Here is an 18,413-nt window from a genome sequence, read left to right on the forward strand (position 1 = left end):
AATAAGAATTTGTTCTTAACTGACTTGCCTTGTTAAATAAAAAACTAAAATAATATTGTTATTTTTTTTAAAGCACAGACAGAACACAAAAAAATGTCATGGGACTAATACAGTGGTACAATAAGTACCCAATTGTCATACTTGAGTAAAAGTAAAGATACCTTAATAGAAAATGACTCAGGTAAAAGTGAAAGTCACCCAGTAAAATACTACTTGAGTAAAAGTCTAAAAGTATTTGGTTTTAAATATACTTAAGTATCAAAAGTAAAAGTGTAAATCATTTCAGATTCCTTATATTAAGCAAGCCAGGATGCACCATTTTCTTGTTTTGGAAAGTTATCGATAGGTAGGGACACACTCCAACACTCAGATATCATTTACAAATGAAGCATGTGTGTTTAGTGAGTACCTAGATCAGACTCATGATGATAAGGGATGTTCTCTTGAAACAAGTTCCCTGTCCTGCTAAGCATTCAAAATGTAACGAATAAGTAAAAAGTACATTATCTTAAGGAATGTAGTGAAGTAAAAGTAAAAGTTGTCATAAATATAAAACGTAAAGTACAGATACCAAAAAATAGCTACTTTAGTAATACTTTCAAGTATTTTTTACTGAAGTACTTTACACCACTGGACTAATAACTGTAAATGTACATGTAATTTGTCCATTTTCAGTGTGATGGAGAAGCAACGTAGAATTCTATGTGATTCTGAGCACATTTTCTTAAATGTTCTTAACCCTCGGGACTTTGGGGTGGGGCTCCAGAGTGAGAGAGAACGTCCTCCAGCTGTGTGCAAGGACACGCTCCTTGAATGTTAAAACTACTTTGCTGCTGTTTCAAGCATCTTGCGTGACAGGAACAGGGTCAACAGTCGATTTGAGGTTTCGACTTTGTGATAAGCGCGTGTTTTGCGTTTATACACTGAATTAAGTTTGGAAACGTCGGCGTGGCACGAATTTGAAGGAGTTGCCAAAAGTTTTCAAAAACTGAAAAATCCAGTCGGATCGACAGCGGAGTAGATAATATGATCCTTCAATGAGACCAGCTCCCTCTCCAATAAGAGGATGTAAGTTATAAATGTTTTTGTTGTTGCTCATGGCGTTATTGTCAGACGCTTTACTTTTCGATTGTCTTGGAAATAATTGACCTGAGTGTGACCAGAGGATCAATGAATGTCTCATTGTTGTCAGTTTATGTGTTTATTTACAACATTAGCGGATTGACTTTGAGAATGGTCCTACAGTTTATGAATTAATCTTATATAGCAGTATATCAAGACATGCTAAATTATTACATGCTAAATATATGTATTATATGACATAAGGTAAACTCCGACTACGTTTGAGGTAGGCCTAGTGAAAATAGTCTACATTATAGCTGAGGAACGCTAAACTCTCTTATCTCAAATCGAACGGAGTTGAGCGTTCTTCAGCAACCTACATTACAGAAAACAGTTTTTTAAAGTGATTTTCCCCCCTAGCTCAATTATTGAAGACACTACTGAACACTCCATTTAGTGAAATGCTTGTTATTCCATCTCTTTGGCTGCTGTGTTGGTGTGGAGTAGCCCATACCACATTTTTAAGTATCATTAAGCACTTTTAAACAATATTTTGTGTCTTCATGAAGACTATGCCATGACATGTATTATCTTCTGAAGTGCAGTCAGCATGTGAGAGATTGTTATCAAAAGAGTGGTCTTATTATGTGCTTACTTACTTGTGTTACACAACCTAGAACACATTCATTCAAAAGTTGAATGATTACAGACTAAATTGACAGCTGCCAGACAGTTCCACCAGGTCCTAAATGTGACACTTCTGACTGGACAGAACATTTTAGGAGATGTGAGATGAAGTCATAGAGAATCTGTTGAAAGGAAGATGAGTAGTCTGTACCTGTCCAGGTGACTGACATCAGACACACCACTAAATTGGGGGATTTAATGATAAATGAAAGATCTAATGGCCCTCATATTCTGAGACCAGCAGCTCTGTGATGACACTATACCATGATAAGGTTGAGAAAGACAGGCCTTTACATATCATCAAGAATGTGTCTGAAGATGGTTCATGACTCCAACCATCTTAACAACTGGATAGTTCTCTACAATGATTAATCAGTCTTGATCATTTTTGTAATCCTCGTTTGAATATTGGTAATGGTGTAACAGTTTTAAACTTTAGTCCGTCCCCTCGCAGGACTCGAACCAGGGACCCTCTGCACACATATACAACTGACACCCGCGAATCATCGTTACCCATCGCGCCACAAAATCGAGTGACGTCACCGATTGAAACTCTATTCGTGCGCACCACCGCTAACTAGCTAGCCATTTCACATCGGTTACACTGGCATATTCATTTACAACTGTCCATTTGTTGGTATGGCATCAATGGGTTTGATGAATATGCAGTACAGTCCATCCATCCTCTCTACCAGATGAATTGAAGTCTTTATGTGGTCTCCAAGGGACGCAGAGAACTGACCTCAGCTTGTTTTGCGTTCATATTAACATATTTTGAGAGAAACAACTCAACAAAGACCAAATTTCTCTAATGTCAGAAATTGCATGAATATATGAATATGAATGTATGTAATAAGTGCGCAATTTATTGAGTTTGTTCGCTCAGCCCTAATGCTATAAATGAGGTATAAAGATTTAATTAACTTCCTTATGCAAAACAAGTTCTACATTGGGAAATACTGCTGTCTACTACACTGTTTAGGCTACTGGCAAATTAAAAGAAGCAATTGTTAGAAATTGAAAGTTTCAATGTAATCTGTCTGTCTGCATATTTCAAGACAAGGCATATGGGTATGTAGTGACATAGTCAATGGGCTGGAGGATTCTCAAACAAAGAATGCAGGCACTGGGGATGGGGGTGGGAGCATGTGTGTCTGGGCAGATGAGATGCAGTCATTGTGTGCGTCTGTAAGTTGTTGTTCGTGTGTGTGTGTAAATTTGTATCCAATGTGAAAAGAAATATGACAGTTAATTTTTTAAGGTTTCTGTCATCTGTAGAACACACAACCATTTCCAAAACCATATTAGTCATCTATTTGAATAGTCCAAGAAACAATAGATGAATTTACAGTTATGAGGAAGTATAGCCTATCTGTCTTTTTTGTGTGAAATGTGAATAGAATATATATTGCTGTATTTCCATTATTTATACTGTGTGTGTTTAGCAAGAATAATTACTTTGAGATAAGGTTGAGAGTTATTAGGTCGTGGAGTCGCAAACATGCCAGTTCTTCACTGCTGAGTGTTGTTTTCTGAATGACTATAGGATAAGATTCTCCTTCCTTATCTCCATGAAGACAATGTAAGCTGGACTCGGGTTTCTCTCGATGAGAGCACCTCTCTTGGTCTTTGTTTCCTGACAGCCATGATGAACATGATGAGCTAAAGTCCTGCTGTTGTCTGAATAAAATATGACTAGTGATCATGGCCTTTGTGTGGGTGGCCTATTCATAGCTCCATATCACTTTTCTCAGTTCTCCTTGTGCTTGCGAGGAAGTTGACGTTGAACTGCGATTACTCATCACCTTGTCTAAGTTCACGAACTTGGGAGGGCACACGGTGAACAAAACAGAACCGAGATCAGACATGCAGACCTCTCATTATTTAATGGATGAAGTTTGGTGAATTGAATGATATAATTAAAAAGTCTGCATGGAGGAGAGGGAGAGGGTCTGGTATTCTTCCATACTCTGACACTGTCACTGTGAAGATGCTCCGAGTCGTCAGGTTCACATTGTTGTCAGCGAATGACCATCCCTTGAGTACAGTGATTGTTTCTCTTGAGGAATCATTCAATGTGGGAAACCTACTACCTTCTGAAAAAAGGCAAATCAGAAAGACTGGGAAGCTGTGAAATGTTATTTTGAACCTTCCTCTAGCACCACCCACGCCTCAGGCTCAGGCAACACCTAGAGTAATTGGTATCAATTAGGCCCAGACCAGATGTGGCTATTGGCTAATGAAGGCAGTGTTTGCTGAAGTGGAAAAGCTATCCATCCAGTTCACCCAGTGTAGTGGAAATGAACAGAGGAGGCTAAGAGGCTCTATTCTCTAAGATGGAAGAGGAGAACAGGGCCTCTTGGCAGACTCTCCATCCAGTCCATATAGTTTGAGCCCACAGCAGCACAACCATATGATTGAACTAATAGTAGCTAAGCCAGCTCTGTGAAATGACTTGGGTTTGGAGTATACTGCAATAACCTGACTAATAGGTTTGTTTATGTGTGTGGCCTTGAGTTGATTGGGAGACCACAATTACATTTTATACAGAAATGTTAGAACAAATTACTCTTTTGATTGAGAAGCAGATTCAGATGGGGTCATGATCACGTATGAACAAAGAGGGAAATTACACCTATAAACCAATGACAAGAAGTTGATGAGGTTGATTTTGTAGTATCTGTAACTACCCCACATAGATGCATCTGGACTGCAGAGACCCAGCCATAGAAATGTGTTGATATGAGTGGATTGACTCTGGCTGCTATTTTTGTCTTCTCTCTAATCCCATCACATTGAATTTGTAATTCCGTATTCTTGCTGTAAACCTGCTTTTATATTTGTACTGTTTGATTGTCTTGTAAGTGATTTATCCAATTCACGTGCGTACAGGTTAGATAAGATTACAGGGAACTTATCCTGACTGACTTCCATGTATCTATGCTGAACTCCTCCCAGACAGAATTGTATATCAGACAATGTGGATTTTTCATATCGTAGACAAGGCTTTTATCCAAGCCTAGTCATGTCATTAATCAAATTATATTCCTGGAATGTAAAGTCTACAGGCGATGGGGTTGTATATATTTTCCCAGTGATCAAAACGACCACATTGGTTATTATGGAGGCATGACTAATCGCGGTAATTGGTATATTTTCCTTCATTATAATTTACATTTTTATGTTAGATTCAAACAAGGAGCATCTCTTGTACGTTATTGTATGAACCACACTGATGTCGTCTGTCGGATACTCTGGTGCCCTCTAACTCTGGAAGTCATTACAACTGACATGAAAGAATGATTTATCATTATATAACAAAACTGCATTTGCTTCGCTGTGGTCCCTCTTTGTGCTGAAAATATGTTTCCATACCACAAATACATCATTCAAACTTTTAAAGTGGACCCAAATTGCAGACACATCAGTATGAATAAATGTACTGTATTTGTGTGCTTGTGTGTACTGCATGTGTAAGACTGCACTATCAGACGATACCTAGTATGTCTCCATCTTAACTGTGATTGACAGGGAGTCTTACGTCTGTGGAGGATGGTGGCGATGGAAGTTCCGTAACGTCCTGCCAGTTGCCCTGCTGTGGATGTCCCTGCAAAGACAAGGTACACCGTCTGATTTAACTATCTGCATTGATTGTGTTTTCTTATGTTTAGAACAGTATGAATCGTGCAATAAAAAAGACATGGATATGAATTGATCATTTCATTGTTGTACTGTATGCCATTGCTTTCTATTCAACATTGCCCTTCTTTCGTGCTTTCATTTGTCTTTTTTTCTGTTTCGTTGATTGTGCTTGTTGCAACCTCTGCTTTTTCTCATGTCTGCGTTTCAGTTAACACTAGCACTTATCGATTTACATGTGCACATTCAGAATGATTGAACACCTGAAGGCGATTTGTTGTCCTCAAGTACAATAGTTTGATATCGAAGTAGACCTACTTGGTCAGTCTTTGGCAAGTGGAAATATTGGTGTTGCCTGTTTATAATCTGTGATTTTGTGATAGCTGATGGGAGATATAATGAAGAACAAGACCATCTCGATATCTGCACAAGTGATGGCTTTACAGTCCATCAGAAATATATGTAGCAGTCAGTACCAGTGATGGATAAATGCATTCAGTGTGCAGAACTGGATAGAATCACGGAAAGAGCGATGACCATCCATTTTCCATTTACCACTACCAGGTAATCACGAGAGGGGATTTCAAATGTGTTTCCTTACACCAACAGACTCTGAAACGGAGTGAATGTTTCCCAAATTGCATCAAGCAAATCATTTCTTACCGACTTTGCTTTAGCGAGTGCATTTCCATTTTTCGCCGTGTGCCATTTTTGACGGCAAAAAGACAAAACGCATTAAACAAGCACACGGAACCAGAAAACGTTCCATTTTTATAATGTCGCCCAAGGGTGCCGTTGGACGTTCTGCTAAGAGAGTTTTTAGGCTCAGCATGTGTTGTATGTACTGGGCTAATGTGTTTACCACAGGGACTAGCCCTCTTGAAGCCAGGAAAAGGCCTCCACTCTGGTCCAGTTCATTCTTCATAAAGCTCACACCATTTCTCTCACCTAGGATTTATAACATTGCACGTTTTGTGCATGTTCTATGCTTAACTTCATGTTGTGGTAAGCCTGACTGACTGTTCTATTTTACGCTGTTATGCAACTGATGTATGTTATGTTAGTTTATTTAGAAAGCATAGTCTTTTTTTTCAGTTTGTGACATAGCTGGCTGTGTTGGTCGGTATTGGCAGGCAGACCTGAAGCAGAAACATTTATAGTTCTGGCTGGTGTTCAGATAAGGCTTGGATCATAGGAGATTCCGTGCTGGGAAACAGGGCATTTTTTATATTTATTTAGTGCCAGAGAGAGAATCAACAGAGTAATCTCACACTCTCATAAAAAGGATTCTCATAAAATGCTGCCTCATTTTGACAATTAACAATAGAGCTTCTTATCACAAGAAAGAGGGCAGGTATGATTATGAATCACCGAGTAGAAGATCGAGATTGCAGGAGTGTCAATACAGGACATTAGAAGGGGAATCCTCTTGACTCAGACATGTCAACATTTTCTGACTTGGGTATGTGGCACCACAGGGCAGAGAACTCCCATTTCTGTTGTGTTTTTATTGTGATAGGACACTTCTTCCAACCACAAATGAACAGAATGTCAATCTTGCCCCCATCAATTTTCATTCCACAAAAATATAATATAGGGGCAAGATTGACATTCTCTTCATTTGTGGTTGGAAGAAGTGTCCTATCACAATAAAAACACAACAGAAATGGGAGTTTTTTGCTCTGTTGTGCCACAGATTCCCCTATTAATGTCCTGTATTTACACTCCTGCAATCTCAATCTTCTACTCAGTAATTCTGATTATGATCTAGTGTTACACAGGGAGCAACTTTGACACTGTCATAACATGTGTAGTTGGGTTCCTAGTGATGAGCCGTGGTCTCAGCAGACCTTTTGGAAAAAAAAATACCTTGGCAGAGCTGTTCTGTCCTCCGCCATGTTCCAGCAGCATACCTAGGGCTGCTATGGTGACTGTATTACCACCACACTGGCGGTCCCGAGTCATGATGGCAGTCAAATTCGGCGTGACCATTTAGCCACAGTAATTAGGCTTCTCCAAGCTCTGATGCGGCCGATGGTCATTAGTACCCTACCAAACTTGCTAATTGCCTGGTACTCAGCACTCTATTGTCCCTCTACTCACTCTGACATCAATGCAAATGTAATCGAAAATCGAATCAAACACTTCATGAGAGCCCATGAGCTCATGTTGCGCAACATTTCTATAGGCTATGCAATTGCGTGAGAAAACAGAGTGATGGCCTCTATTAAAAAGAGGAGGATCCCATCAGCTTTCAAAAGGCTAGGCCTACTATATTTATTTATCAACTTTCCTGATGTTAAACACATTGCTTTGCTTTGCAACAGGACTATAGCCTACCTGGCTGGCATGAAAATGAACCACAGAAAAAGCGTCCTCAATTTGCTATTTAAGTGCATAGATGACATGTATATTCGAGACAGGTGCAAGATAATGGTCCATTCTAAATCAAAACAAATTTCAGACATACGTTATTTAGTACTGTATACGTAAAGACAAGATTAAATCAAGGATAGTCTGATGGGGGACAATATTAGCCTATCACTTGTGAATTATATATTATCACTCGTGAATGATGCCCAGTGTAAGGCAAGAACCAGCGCATGCCTTTTTTTGTTGTCACTTTTTCAAATAACATTCGCACATCTCATGTAGCCTAGCCCACAGGCCTATATATTTTGATAAGGTTTGTAATCAAAACTGAAGTGGCCAAATAACTTCTTAAAATGAAGCACATTAATTAGCTTTACCTGGGGTGTAGAGCCTAACTGGCATACATACGCAGCGAGTGAGTTTCAAGTTTGGGGAAGATCATTTGCACCAGTAAAATGCATTTGGGGTCACATTTGAGAATTGTGTTTTCCTGCTAATGGAACATTCACTCTTATAGCCTACTGCCGTGTGCGCATTGCTGCGCTTATGTGAAGAAATAGCCAAATAGTTTATCAACATTTTAAGCAAAGAGTTCTGTTGTATCAGGCTCATTGCTCAAAACAGGGTTTTTTATGCTAATGGTTGTATTTATTTGGGATCTATCGCGTCCCACAACTGTCCCAGACTATGATTGGAATATGTATTTCTCACACAGAATAGAATAGGTCAACTTTTGTACTATGGGGGATAGTAGATTGACAGAGGCTAGTGCTTTTGCTGTTAGTAAGGCCAACTCATCTTGTTGGCTGACGGAAAGTAAATGTGGACAGTTATTCCAATATCTTCAATATTCGTCTCAGGCTTGGATAAGGATGCATGCAATTGCATCCCAGATGTGTCTGTCTTCACTTAGCCTGTGAAAAAGACCCGATCATTTGATGGAGAGCCATGTGAGTGAGAGGTGCTTCGGCAAGCAGCTAGGAGAAGGTAATTCTAATTGTTATATTCAGCCCAAGGGCACAACGGCCACTGGCCACAAAAGGCATGGATTTTTTATGGGGCTTTACGGCAACACAAAGGGGATGCAGCCGGGAAATTGGAGGCATTATCAATTGCTTGTAAAATTGTGAATGAGAAACTGATGAAGTGTGTACAGTCTGTGCAAAAAAAAGCAGAGCTCATGCCATTCATACAGCTGTTTTCAAATCGTCATTAAAGTCACATCGTGCAGCCTTAGAATGTATTAAAAATCAAAACATATATAGCCCAACGTTTGTAGAACAACAAAAGTTACATATCTCTAAATGAAGCATCTAGGAGGATCTGTGTCTTTGTTAACCGCTCAACACAGAATAGCCACATGTGCACACTCCCTCAGATCGTTTGGAGAAAATATCCTTTCTATTTTATTCAGCTATGTTCAATTGTATTATTCATACTATAAAATATTGCCACCTCATTCTAAGCGAGTCTTGTCTGCTAAATGAACTAGTGTAGCCCACAGCCATATGGCATAGTTAGATCAGGGCCTAACATAAGGACAACTCAGAGTATGCTAATCTGATCTGAAATAGACTACATTTTCTTCACATTATGTTTCTTTAAAACTGTTTCAAATAAATAATGGATTTATTGTGATGGTGTAGGCCATATTATATGGATTTATTAGACTTTTTAAAATGTAGATGTTCTTAAGGTCTGCATCAGTGGCTTGTAGGCTATGCGTGGAAGCCAGGAGATGCTAAATGTGTTTATGTTAAGACCAGCAGTTATTTGCTTGACAATCACCAGCTGACAACAGTTTGACTGCCATAGCCCTAAGCAAAACTCCTGTCTGTTAAAAGATGGGGTCATATGCGATTAAACTGCATGGGTCATCACAACCCCCCCCCTCCCTTGCCTTCCCTCCTCTCCCCTCTTGAGGTGTAAGCCTTAATTAGACCTCTCATTAAAACAGGGGTGGGGCAGATACCAGCTGAGATACAGCTAGCTGGTGAGCTGCCAAGAGACCAGGAGAGGGCTGCTTGAAAGCAGTAGAGTAATCTGTAGGATTACACCTTCTCAGAGGTCCTCTATCTGAAATAATCTGGTTTTAGGCGGTGGGGGTATCAGTTATTGTTTAAACCCCTCTCTTCCCCTATTTTGTATCTGGCATTCCACCCCCTGGCACCATTCCACTGCAGCCTGCCCTGCCGCCTCTCAAAGGAGTTATCTGAACAAACCCTGTTTTGAAGGCACTCTCTTCCCTGGCACACTTCACATTTTCAGTCATGCCACAGTAACAACAACGTGCGAATTTCCTTACGAGTCGGCGTCTTGAGGTTTATACAGCAACAATGGGGTTTTGTGTTCTTATGTTAACGTGTCCTTCAAAACGTTTAATTACAGAAATGTATAGTTTTCCCTCTCTTCGACAGTTAAATGTATACACATGTTGCTCTTTTTCAACACTGTACTGTACACAATCACTTTTTGTAACCCACAATTATTGAACACTTGGCCAGTCAGATGGGAAAGTCTTTGAACATTTTTAAACAAGATATGTATTTTTATTTAACATCAAATAACTTCCAAGGAGTTGCTGAAGCCAGTTATTCAACATGTATTCTCACATATAATTGTCAGAAATCAGTTACAGGGATTATATGTATTAACTTAAAATGAGATACTCCGATGTGGGTCTAAGTGTGTGTGCGTGCGGCCGTACCAATGATGTATAAGTGAGCTCCAAATGTATTGTGACAGTGAAAGAACATGATTATGGATAATCCCCCCCCTTATTGTAATGGTGAGGGGTTAGCATGTTTTAGGGGTATGATTATCAACATTATTATTCATTCAGGACTATCTGTAAAAATGGTAGCATCCACATTAGCTCCCGAGTGGTGCAGTGGTCTAAGGCACTGCATCTCAGTGCAAGAGGTGCCACTAAATTCCAGGCTGGGCAGAGACGCAAGAGATTGAACTTCAACGAGTTCGCCCCATTAGTTTTCACGATATAGATCATCTATTTTTCTGTGATTGAATCAACATTATATCCGCCCCTTTTCAATGCAACAAACCAAAAACAAATCAAGCTTTGTAAGATTGAGTCTGTGATTTTGTTGTAGGCAGAGCCGGAGCGCAACGGAGTAGAATTCTATTTGTGGGGGTAGCCCACGAGCTGTCAGATCAGAGCGCAGAGCCACGCTTGTACTAATTTCTTGATATTCTTTGCTAGTTAGCGAGTTATTAGCCCAGTTATTGATACGTAGATGTCAGCAATGAGGAGTGCTTCCTACTGCTTCATACAAGAGCACAAATCGTGTATGCTACATTTCAAGCTGTCTTTGAAAACCCAATCAGTTAAAAAGCATATATCATAATTAAAGGAGCAGTGTTGTATTTTGAGACACGCTTGAATATGCAAATAAGCCAAAAGACAGAGAGGGTGGTCTACATTGTCGAATTCTCTGCAATGGTGGAAAAGTACCCAATTGTTATACTTGAGTAAAAGTAAAGATACCTTAATAGAAAATGACTCAAGAAAAAGTGAAAGTCACCCAGTAAAAACCTATTTGAGTAAAAGTTTTAAAGTATTTGGTTTTAAATGTAGTTACGTATCAAAAGTAAATGTCATTTCTAAAATATACTTAAGTATCAAAAGTACAAGTAAATGTATAAGTAATTTCTCATTTCTTATATTAAGCAAACCAAGACAACACCATTTTCTTGTTTTTTAACTTTTATTTACAGATAGCCAGGGGCATGCTCCAACAAATCAGAGGTAGTAGTGATGACCAGGGATGTTCTCTTGATAAGTGTGTGAATTCGACCATTTTCCTTTCCTGCTAAGCATTCAAAATGTATTGACTACTTTTGGGTGTCAGGGAAAAAGTACACTATTTTCTTTAGGAATGTAGTGACGTAAAAGTTGCCAAAAATATAAATAGTAAAGTACAGATACAAAAAAAAAACGTAAGTAGTACTTTCAAGTATTTTTACTTAAGTACTTCACACCACTGATTCTCTGTTTGGTAATAATAATTAATTGTATTTTGCAAAGTGGTTTCTTGCATCATACAACACAATACAATGCAATTTACAGACACCTATTTGGCCCATGGTATTACAGACCACATAAAAAATCATGAATTCATGTCTAGCCCTTTATCATGTAAAAACGTTTTTAAAAGTCTCATTCAATGTAGGCCTTCATTGAACACGACATATAGGCTAATGTAGGCTATATCTTAAAAATCAAAAGCTATTTCCATGTGAAAATGTTGGGATTTGTAGTCATTGGTTTTGTTGGTAGACATACATTATGCTATAGCCACAATAGCCTATTGGTTGCTGTCTAAAACTGTAAGGGTACAGCCTCAGTGTTAACTGTAAACGCGTGCTGGAAGTTGCACAAAAGTCTCACAACGTTCAAATTTCCACTCACAAGACCTAAAATTTGCTCAGTGCCCCAAAAACGTTGAGGGAACATTGGTCACAAGCTTGATGTAATCATTACGTGCTAGGAATGTGGTACCAAATTCTAAACTTTTAACTCTTTCAATATCATATAAATTAATTTGTCCCAATACTTTTGGTCCACTAAAATGGAGGGACCATGTACAAAAAGTGCTGTAATTTCTAAATGGTTCACCTGATATGCATGAAAATATCCCCAAATTAAAGCTATCTGGAGTACAGAGCCAAAACAACAAAAGATGTGTCTCTGTCCAAATGCTTTTGGAGCTCACCGTAAGTATATAAAGTGTGTGTGTGTGTGTCCGTCCTCTCTGGGCCATGTGAGTGCAGGGTGGTTCAGTACACATGGGGCTGGTCAGGCCCATGGCAGCGGTCAGGGCTTAGTGGGTCTCGGAGGGATGTGAACAGGGACATACAAACTGAGTAAACATCATTTGGCATGTTGTTTTTCCTTTTGCGCACCACACACACCACACCAGTGGCTGACAGCATCACACACACACACACACACACACACACACACACACACACACACACACACACACACACACACACACACACACACACACACACACACACACACACACACACACACACACACACACACACACACGTCTGTAAAACTGCAGGGTATTCCAGTAGCTTGATTCCGTCCAATAGTGATTTCACTCTCCTTTGCAAAACAGACCCAGTCCAGTTGTCAAACGTTGATCCCATTACTTGTTTATTTAAATCCTGACCATGAAGGCAGTTTGTTCCTGATGTTGTTTTTTCTCTGGACCCTGCCAAATATTATATGAAATTGCCACCATTTTGTTGGGAGGGATTCTAGTTGACTCCGCTAAATGGTAACCACAGCAGCACAACCACAGTTCTGTTGGTATGCAAATGCTGAGGCATCACCCTTGTTGTTGTCTAATGTATCTCAATGTTGTGGAAGTGAAACGGCGATGGACTGACTGTCTGGACATCCAGTCGCACTTTCCAACATCTGTTCACATTTTCAATACCATGATTTAATAACATGGAGTGTCTGTTCTGCATTAGCTCTGTTAATTCCTTACAATTCATGTTCAGGGTCTATTCTCATAACATGGAAAAAGGGGGGAAAAACATGTTCAAAGCAGAGTGGATCGAGGTAAAGTATTTTATGTAAAACCACTGTATTAGAATTCCTTACTGGTCACAGAGTCAGGAAAGATTCAGACTTTCCAATGTGCTAAGTAGTACATTTAGGAACAAAGGGTAATAAAACAAATGACCTTTATTCTCTGCAGTAGCGCTCATTCCAAGACCGTCCAAAATCAGTATTTTCATGTTTACACACATTGCTTTTCCAGTTCAGTCGTATTTCAATCTTATTCAAGTGCCAGCATGACATGCTGAAACAAATCAAACTAATACTGCACCTCCAAATATATTATTACAGTGGGATGATTCTCATTGGCCGGGCTCCTATTACATAGAAATGTATGGATACAAACTGTTTTTAAAAGTATTTAGACACTGACAAGTCCAATTGCTTTGTCCAATTGGAACCACAGCGAATACCAACGCCTATATTCTGAGAGTACATTTGCTAGGACACATCATTGATCATTGTTGGATTAAATGCTTGTGGGAGGTAAGACAGACATTTACATTTGTTTGATTTACCAAAGAGATTATGGAATTTCATTGGGTTTAGAAATTAGAATGGAGAATTAATACTTGTCATGACAATGGTGTTCCCTAAACAATTACCTGCAGACACGGAGCACACTTTTGTTATGGCAAGTAATAAAAAAATACAGCTCTGCCACCAATGATGCTTAAAAACTCAGTTGTTTCTCCTTCGATCAATCTGGAAACCGGACCACAGCTCCTGAGCTCACAAGTGCGCACCATTGTAACCTTAATTCCCTTTTGACATGTCTCCTATCAATGGTTATCATGGTCATCATTTGCGGTGGTGTTACTTCCTCACCAGTGTTTGCTCAGAGCCTCTCACCGTTCCTTTTGTCTCAGTTTTTCTCATTGTAAAACCATACATATGTAGGATCTTAATTTGATCACCCTGTGGCAGGATAACTTTTCTGCAACGCAGGACATTTAAAACGTGTACATTTGAGATTTTAAAAGGCTTCTAAAGTGTGTAATTTCCATTTAGAAATTTCAAACTTGATTTTCACTTACGAAAAATGTATCAACCGTTACAAAAAAATGTCCATTTAATTATAATCCACGTAATAATTCAAATTTCCTCTTGTTGCAGGATTATTTTCCTGCTGTAGGAGACTGGCTCAGATTAAGATTTGACATCTGTATCGCATCACAACACCCAACGTCCTCCCTCGTATTTCTCTCTGTTTGCACATAGATGGTAAATCACTAGTGATTCTGACTGGTTAAAAGAAGATACCCAGTCTCTTTATTACACCACCACGTACCTTATATTTGACCACTTGTTGACCTGGGGTGTAGAAATGTTCTCTGTGTCTTTTATGGGACTGGACTATGGCCCTGATAAATCCTAGAGGCAAATGAGAGGGGCTGTCGCTCACTCATATTATTATTATTATTATTATTACTCAGCGTTTCATCCTCCACTCAGACACTCCAAATGAAACCAGCGCACAGCACCAGTATGCCACAGTCAATTATGTCTAGGCCATTAATTGGACTGTTTGGTAATCCCTTACATCAATAAGAGTTTAATAGCTTTCACTATAATTATATCAATCTATGTTTATTTTGAATAGAAGTGTGGCTGTTACTATTTGATGGATTTTTAAAAAGACAAGTGGATAATGTGTGCAGTTAGCTTAATATTTAGATGACAGGTGATTTGGCATGTGATATAGTGCAGCCTGAATAGAATACAGTGCTGGTGGGATGTTTGCAGTGGTGGAAAAATTACCCAATTATCATACTCTAGTAAAAGTAAATATATCTTAATGCAAAATTACTCAAGTAAAAGTGTAAGTCACCCAGTAAAATACTACTTAAATAGAAGTCCAAAAGTATTTGGTTTTAAATATACTAAAGTATCAAAAGTAAAAGTATAAATAATTTCAAATTCCTTATTATTAAGCACATTTACCGATAGCCAGGGCCACACTCAGACATCATTTACAAACAAAGCATGTGTATTTAGTGAGTCCACCAGATCAGACGCAGTAGGGATGACCTGGGATGTTCTCTTGTTAAGTGTGTGAATTGGACCATTTTCCTGTCATGCTAAGCATCGAAAATATAACGAGTACTTTGGGTGTTAAGGAAAATGTATAGAGTAAAAAGTACATAATTTTCTTTATGAATGTAGTGAAGTAAAAGTAAAATGTGTCAAAAAATCTAAATAGTAAAGTACAGATACCCCCAAAAAACTGCTTAAGTAGTATTTAAAGTATTTTTTACTTAAGTACTTTACACCACTGGATGTTTGGATAGTTGACATTTAAATTGTACATTGTCTCTTTATAAACGTTCATGTTTGTGATGAGGACATGCAACAGATCAGTCATTCATACGTTGCTATGATCATTGATCTCCTGAAGAAGGTATCGCTTCTCCTTTCTTTCTGTTACCCCAAATGTTTGGATATACTTGTAAAGTTACCAGGTTGTTAGCTAACTAGCCAATGAGGTAACATGACAGAACAAGGTGTAAACAAATGGTTAATGACATGTGAGTAGTTTTACAACGGCCCATGACATGGTTTTTGAAAGTAAAATGCAGTCCTGGCTATCAGCTATAGGAATATAAAAATGTTGCGCCGGTAATATTGGTCAGATCGGTTGACCTGGATGGGTTCGAAGCAAACCATTTTCGTTGTTATAATGGTGCAATCTTGACGCTATCAAATCTGCACTCTTTTTTTTTCTTTAGGGCACAAGGAAACAAATGTACAGCGAACCTTATCATTACAACAATAATTATCTGAAAACTCCTGGTCGCACGGCAAAGTATTTCATTGCATATGCTACCAAATTTGTGGCACTTTAGAGCCCTGAATATATATGATAATGCTTGAGACTCATGTTGCTGGCAGTAGTAGTTTTTTTCTTTGACTGGGCCTCACTGTGCATTCGGAAAGTATTCAGACCCCTTCACTTTTTCCACACTTTGTTACTTTACAGCCTTATTCTAAAATTGATTCAATTAATATATTTCCTCATCTATCAACATAAAATACCCCATAATGGCAAAGCGAAAACAGTAAAGAACTCTCAGACCATGAGAAACAAGATTCTCTGGTCTAATGAAACCAAGATTGAACTCTTTGGCCTAAATGCCAAGCGTCATGTATGGAGGAAACCAGGTACCGCTCATCACCTGGCCAATACATCCCTACAGTGAAGCATGGTGGTGGCAGCATCATGCTGTGGTGATGTTTTTCAGTGGCAGTGACTGGGAGACTAGTCAGGCTCGAGGGAAAGATGAATGTAACAAAGTACAGAGAGATCCTTGATGAAAACCTGCTCCAGAGGACTCAGGACGTTAGACTGGGGCGAAGGTTCACCTTCCAACAGGACAGAGACCTTAAGCACACAGCCAAGACAACGCAAGAATGGCTTCGGGACAAGTCTCTGAATGTCCCTGAGTGGCCCAGCCAGAGCTCGGAGTTGAAACCGATCTAACATTTCTGGAGAGACCTGAAAATAGCTGTGTAGCGACACTCACCATCAAACTGACAGAGCTTGAGAGGATCTGCAGAAAAGAATGGGAGAAACTCCCCAAATGCAGGTGTGCCAAGTTTGTAGCGTCATACCCAAGAAGACTCGAGGCTGTGATCCCTGCCAAAGGTGCTTCAATAAAGTACTGCGCCAAGGGTCTGAATACTTATGTAAATGTGTTATTTTATTTTTGGGCAAAAATAATTTTAAAAACAGTTGTTGCTTTGTCATTATGGGGTATTGTGTGTAGATTGATGAGGGAGAAAAAACTATTTAATTAATTTTAGAATAAGGCTGTAATGTAACAAAAGTGTGGAAAAAGTCAAGGGGTCTGAATACTTTCCGAATGCATGTTAATAGGTGTTTGTGGACCAAGAAAAGGAACAGCCACTTAAAGCTGTAATGTGGTCGGCCTGAGTGAGTGGATTTAGTTTTTAGGACCCCCTTGACCCTCTCGGCTTAGAAGAGGGCACATGTTGGCAGGTATAACAGGGCCACAGTAGGACCAGGCTGTAATCTGACCCTGCATCAGCCATTCACTGCGGGGTACATAACACTTCTAATGAGTCATTTTTCTGAAGCAACGACAACTCTGGACTGTAATCAGGCGATAAACAAAAACGTGTGGTTTTGGTAGTATTTTTTTTCCAGTGGTTAATTTGCTCTTACTGTTCCCTCGACCCTCTCCAAGGGTAGAATTCTCTGGATTGTTGCCTTCCAGGTTTCCTAATACCTGATTTGATTCAGTTTGTAGAGAAATCACACCTCAAAGGTAACATGGCTCCTGCCTGGAAGCCATCAGGATCCAGGATCAGAGAGTTAGGCAAGTAAACGAAAACACCCAACATAACAACTGCTGATTTCCATTGTATGGGTGTTATCCAGGGTTTGGCTTTTGAATTGTAATATATATTTAATTCTGTCTTATTACAGTTCTAGAAGACTGTATTACATAACCGTGTTAAATGACTTTGAACAATTCTGAAAGGGATCCCATCATTATGCCGACTTTGAGTGTCTTCTGACTGTACTAGCTACGTGCAGTCCTTGTTTGAGTTGAGCCTATGTTTAGATGTCTGCAGACCACTCTCAACACTATTCACATTTTAATGTTTATTAATGCTAAATAAAATACACGGTCTTGTAACTTGTGTTGAATACCGATCGAGAATGGTACTTGACAAATTTGCCTTGGTTTGCAGTGGTATTTTGCTCAAATGTTTCTGCCAATAAACAGAAACATGGTTTTGGCTCACACATTAGTCTGACCTGGATGAACATAAGTCATTGTTTTCTGAGTGAAGGTTTTTTTCCAGAACATTACATTTTTGATCCGTGCATAGTCTTTAGATAACCTTTTAAATCATAGCTATGGTATTTTATTATCTCAACATATATTTTTCAACTGCATAAGTAGTATTAGTGTCTTTTTTTTCACTGACTGACTCTTGTCTCTTTGCTACTCCTAATCTAAATCTCCTGTAAGTCTAAACTTGAGATGGTCCCTCTTGTCTGACTCTATTGGTCCACTAACAC

The 18,413-nt window shown here is 39.1% G+C and overlaps 1 protein-coding gene across 15 annotated transcripts in view; it reads left to right on the forward strand.

The window, feature by feature from the left end:
• Positions 1-785: 785 nt before the first annotated feature.
• adgrg6 (adhesion G protein-coupled receptor G6) overlaps positions 786-18,413 on the forward strand; it is a 55,884-nt gene continuing 38,256 nt past the window's right edge. For all 15 annotated transcript variants that reach the window (XM_046291602.1, XM_046291607.1, XM_046291604.1 and 12 more), the window contains exons 1-2: positions 786-1,068; positions 5,281-5,369. In XM_046291602.1, coding sequence (XP_046147558.1) covers positions 1,067-1,068; positions 5,281-5,369 — 91 coding nt within the window. In that variant the 5' untranslated portion in view covers positions 786-1,066. The remainder of the gene's footprint in view (positions 1,069-5,280; positions 5,370-18,413) is intronic.

The sequence above is a fragment of the Oncorhynchus gorbuscha genome, linkage group LG12 (assembly GCF_021184085.1).
Source record: "Oncorhynchus gorbuscha isolate QuinsamMale2020 ecotype Even-year linkage group LG12, OgorEven_v1.0, whole genome shotgun sequence".
NCBI lineage: Eukaryota > Metazoa > Chordata > Actinopteri > Salmoniformes > Salmonidae > Oncorhynchus > Oncorhynchus gorbuscha.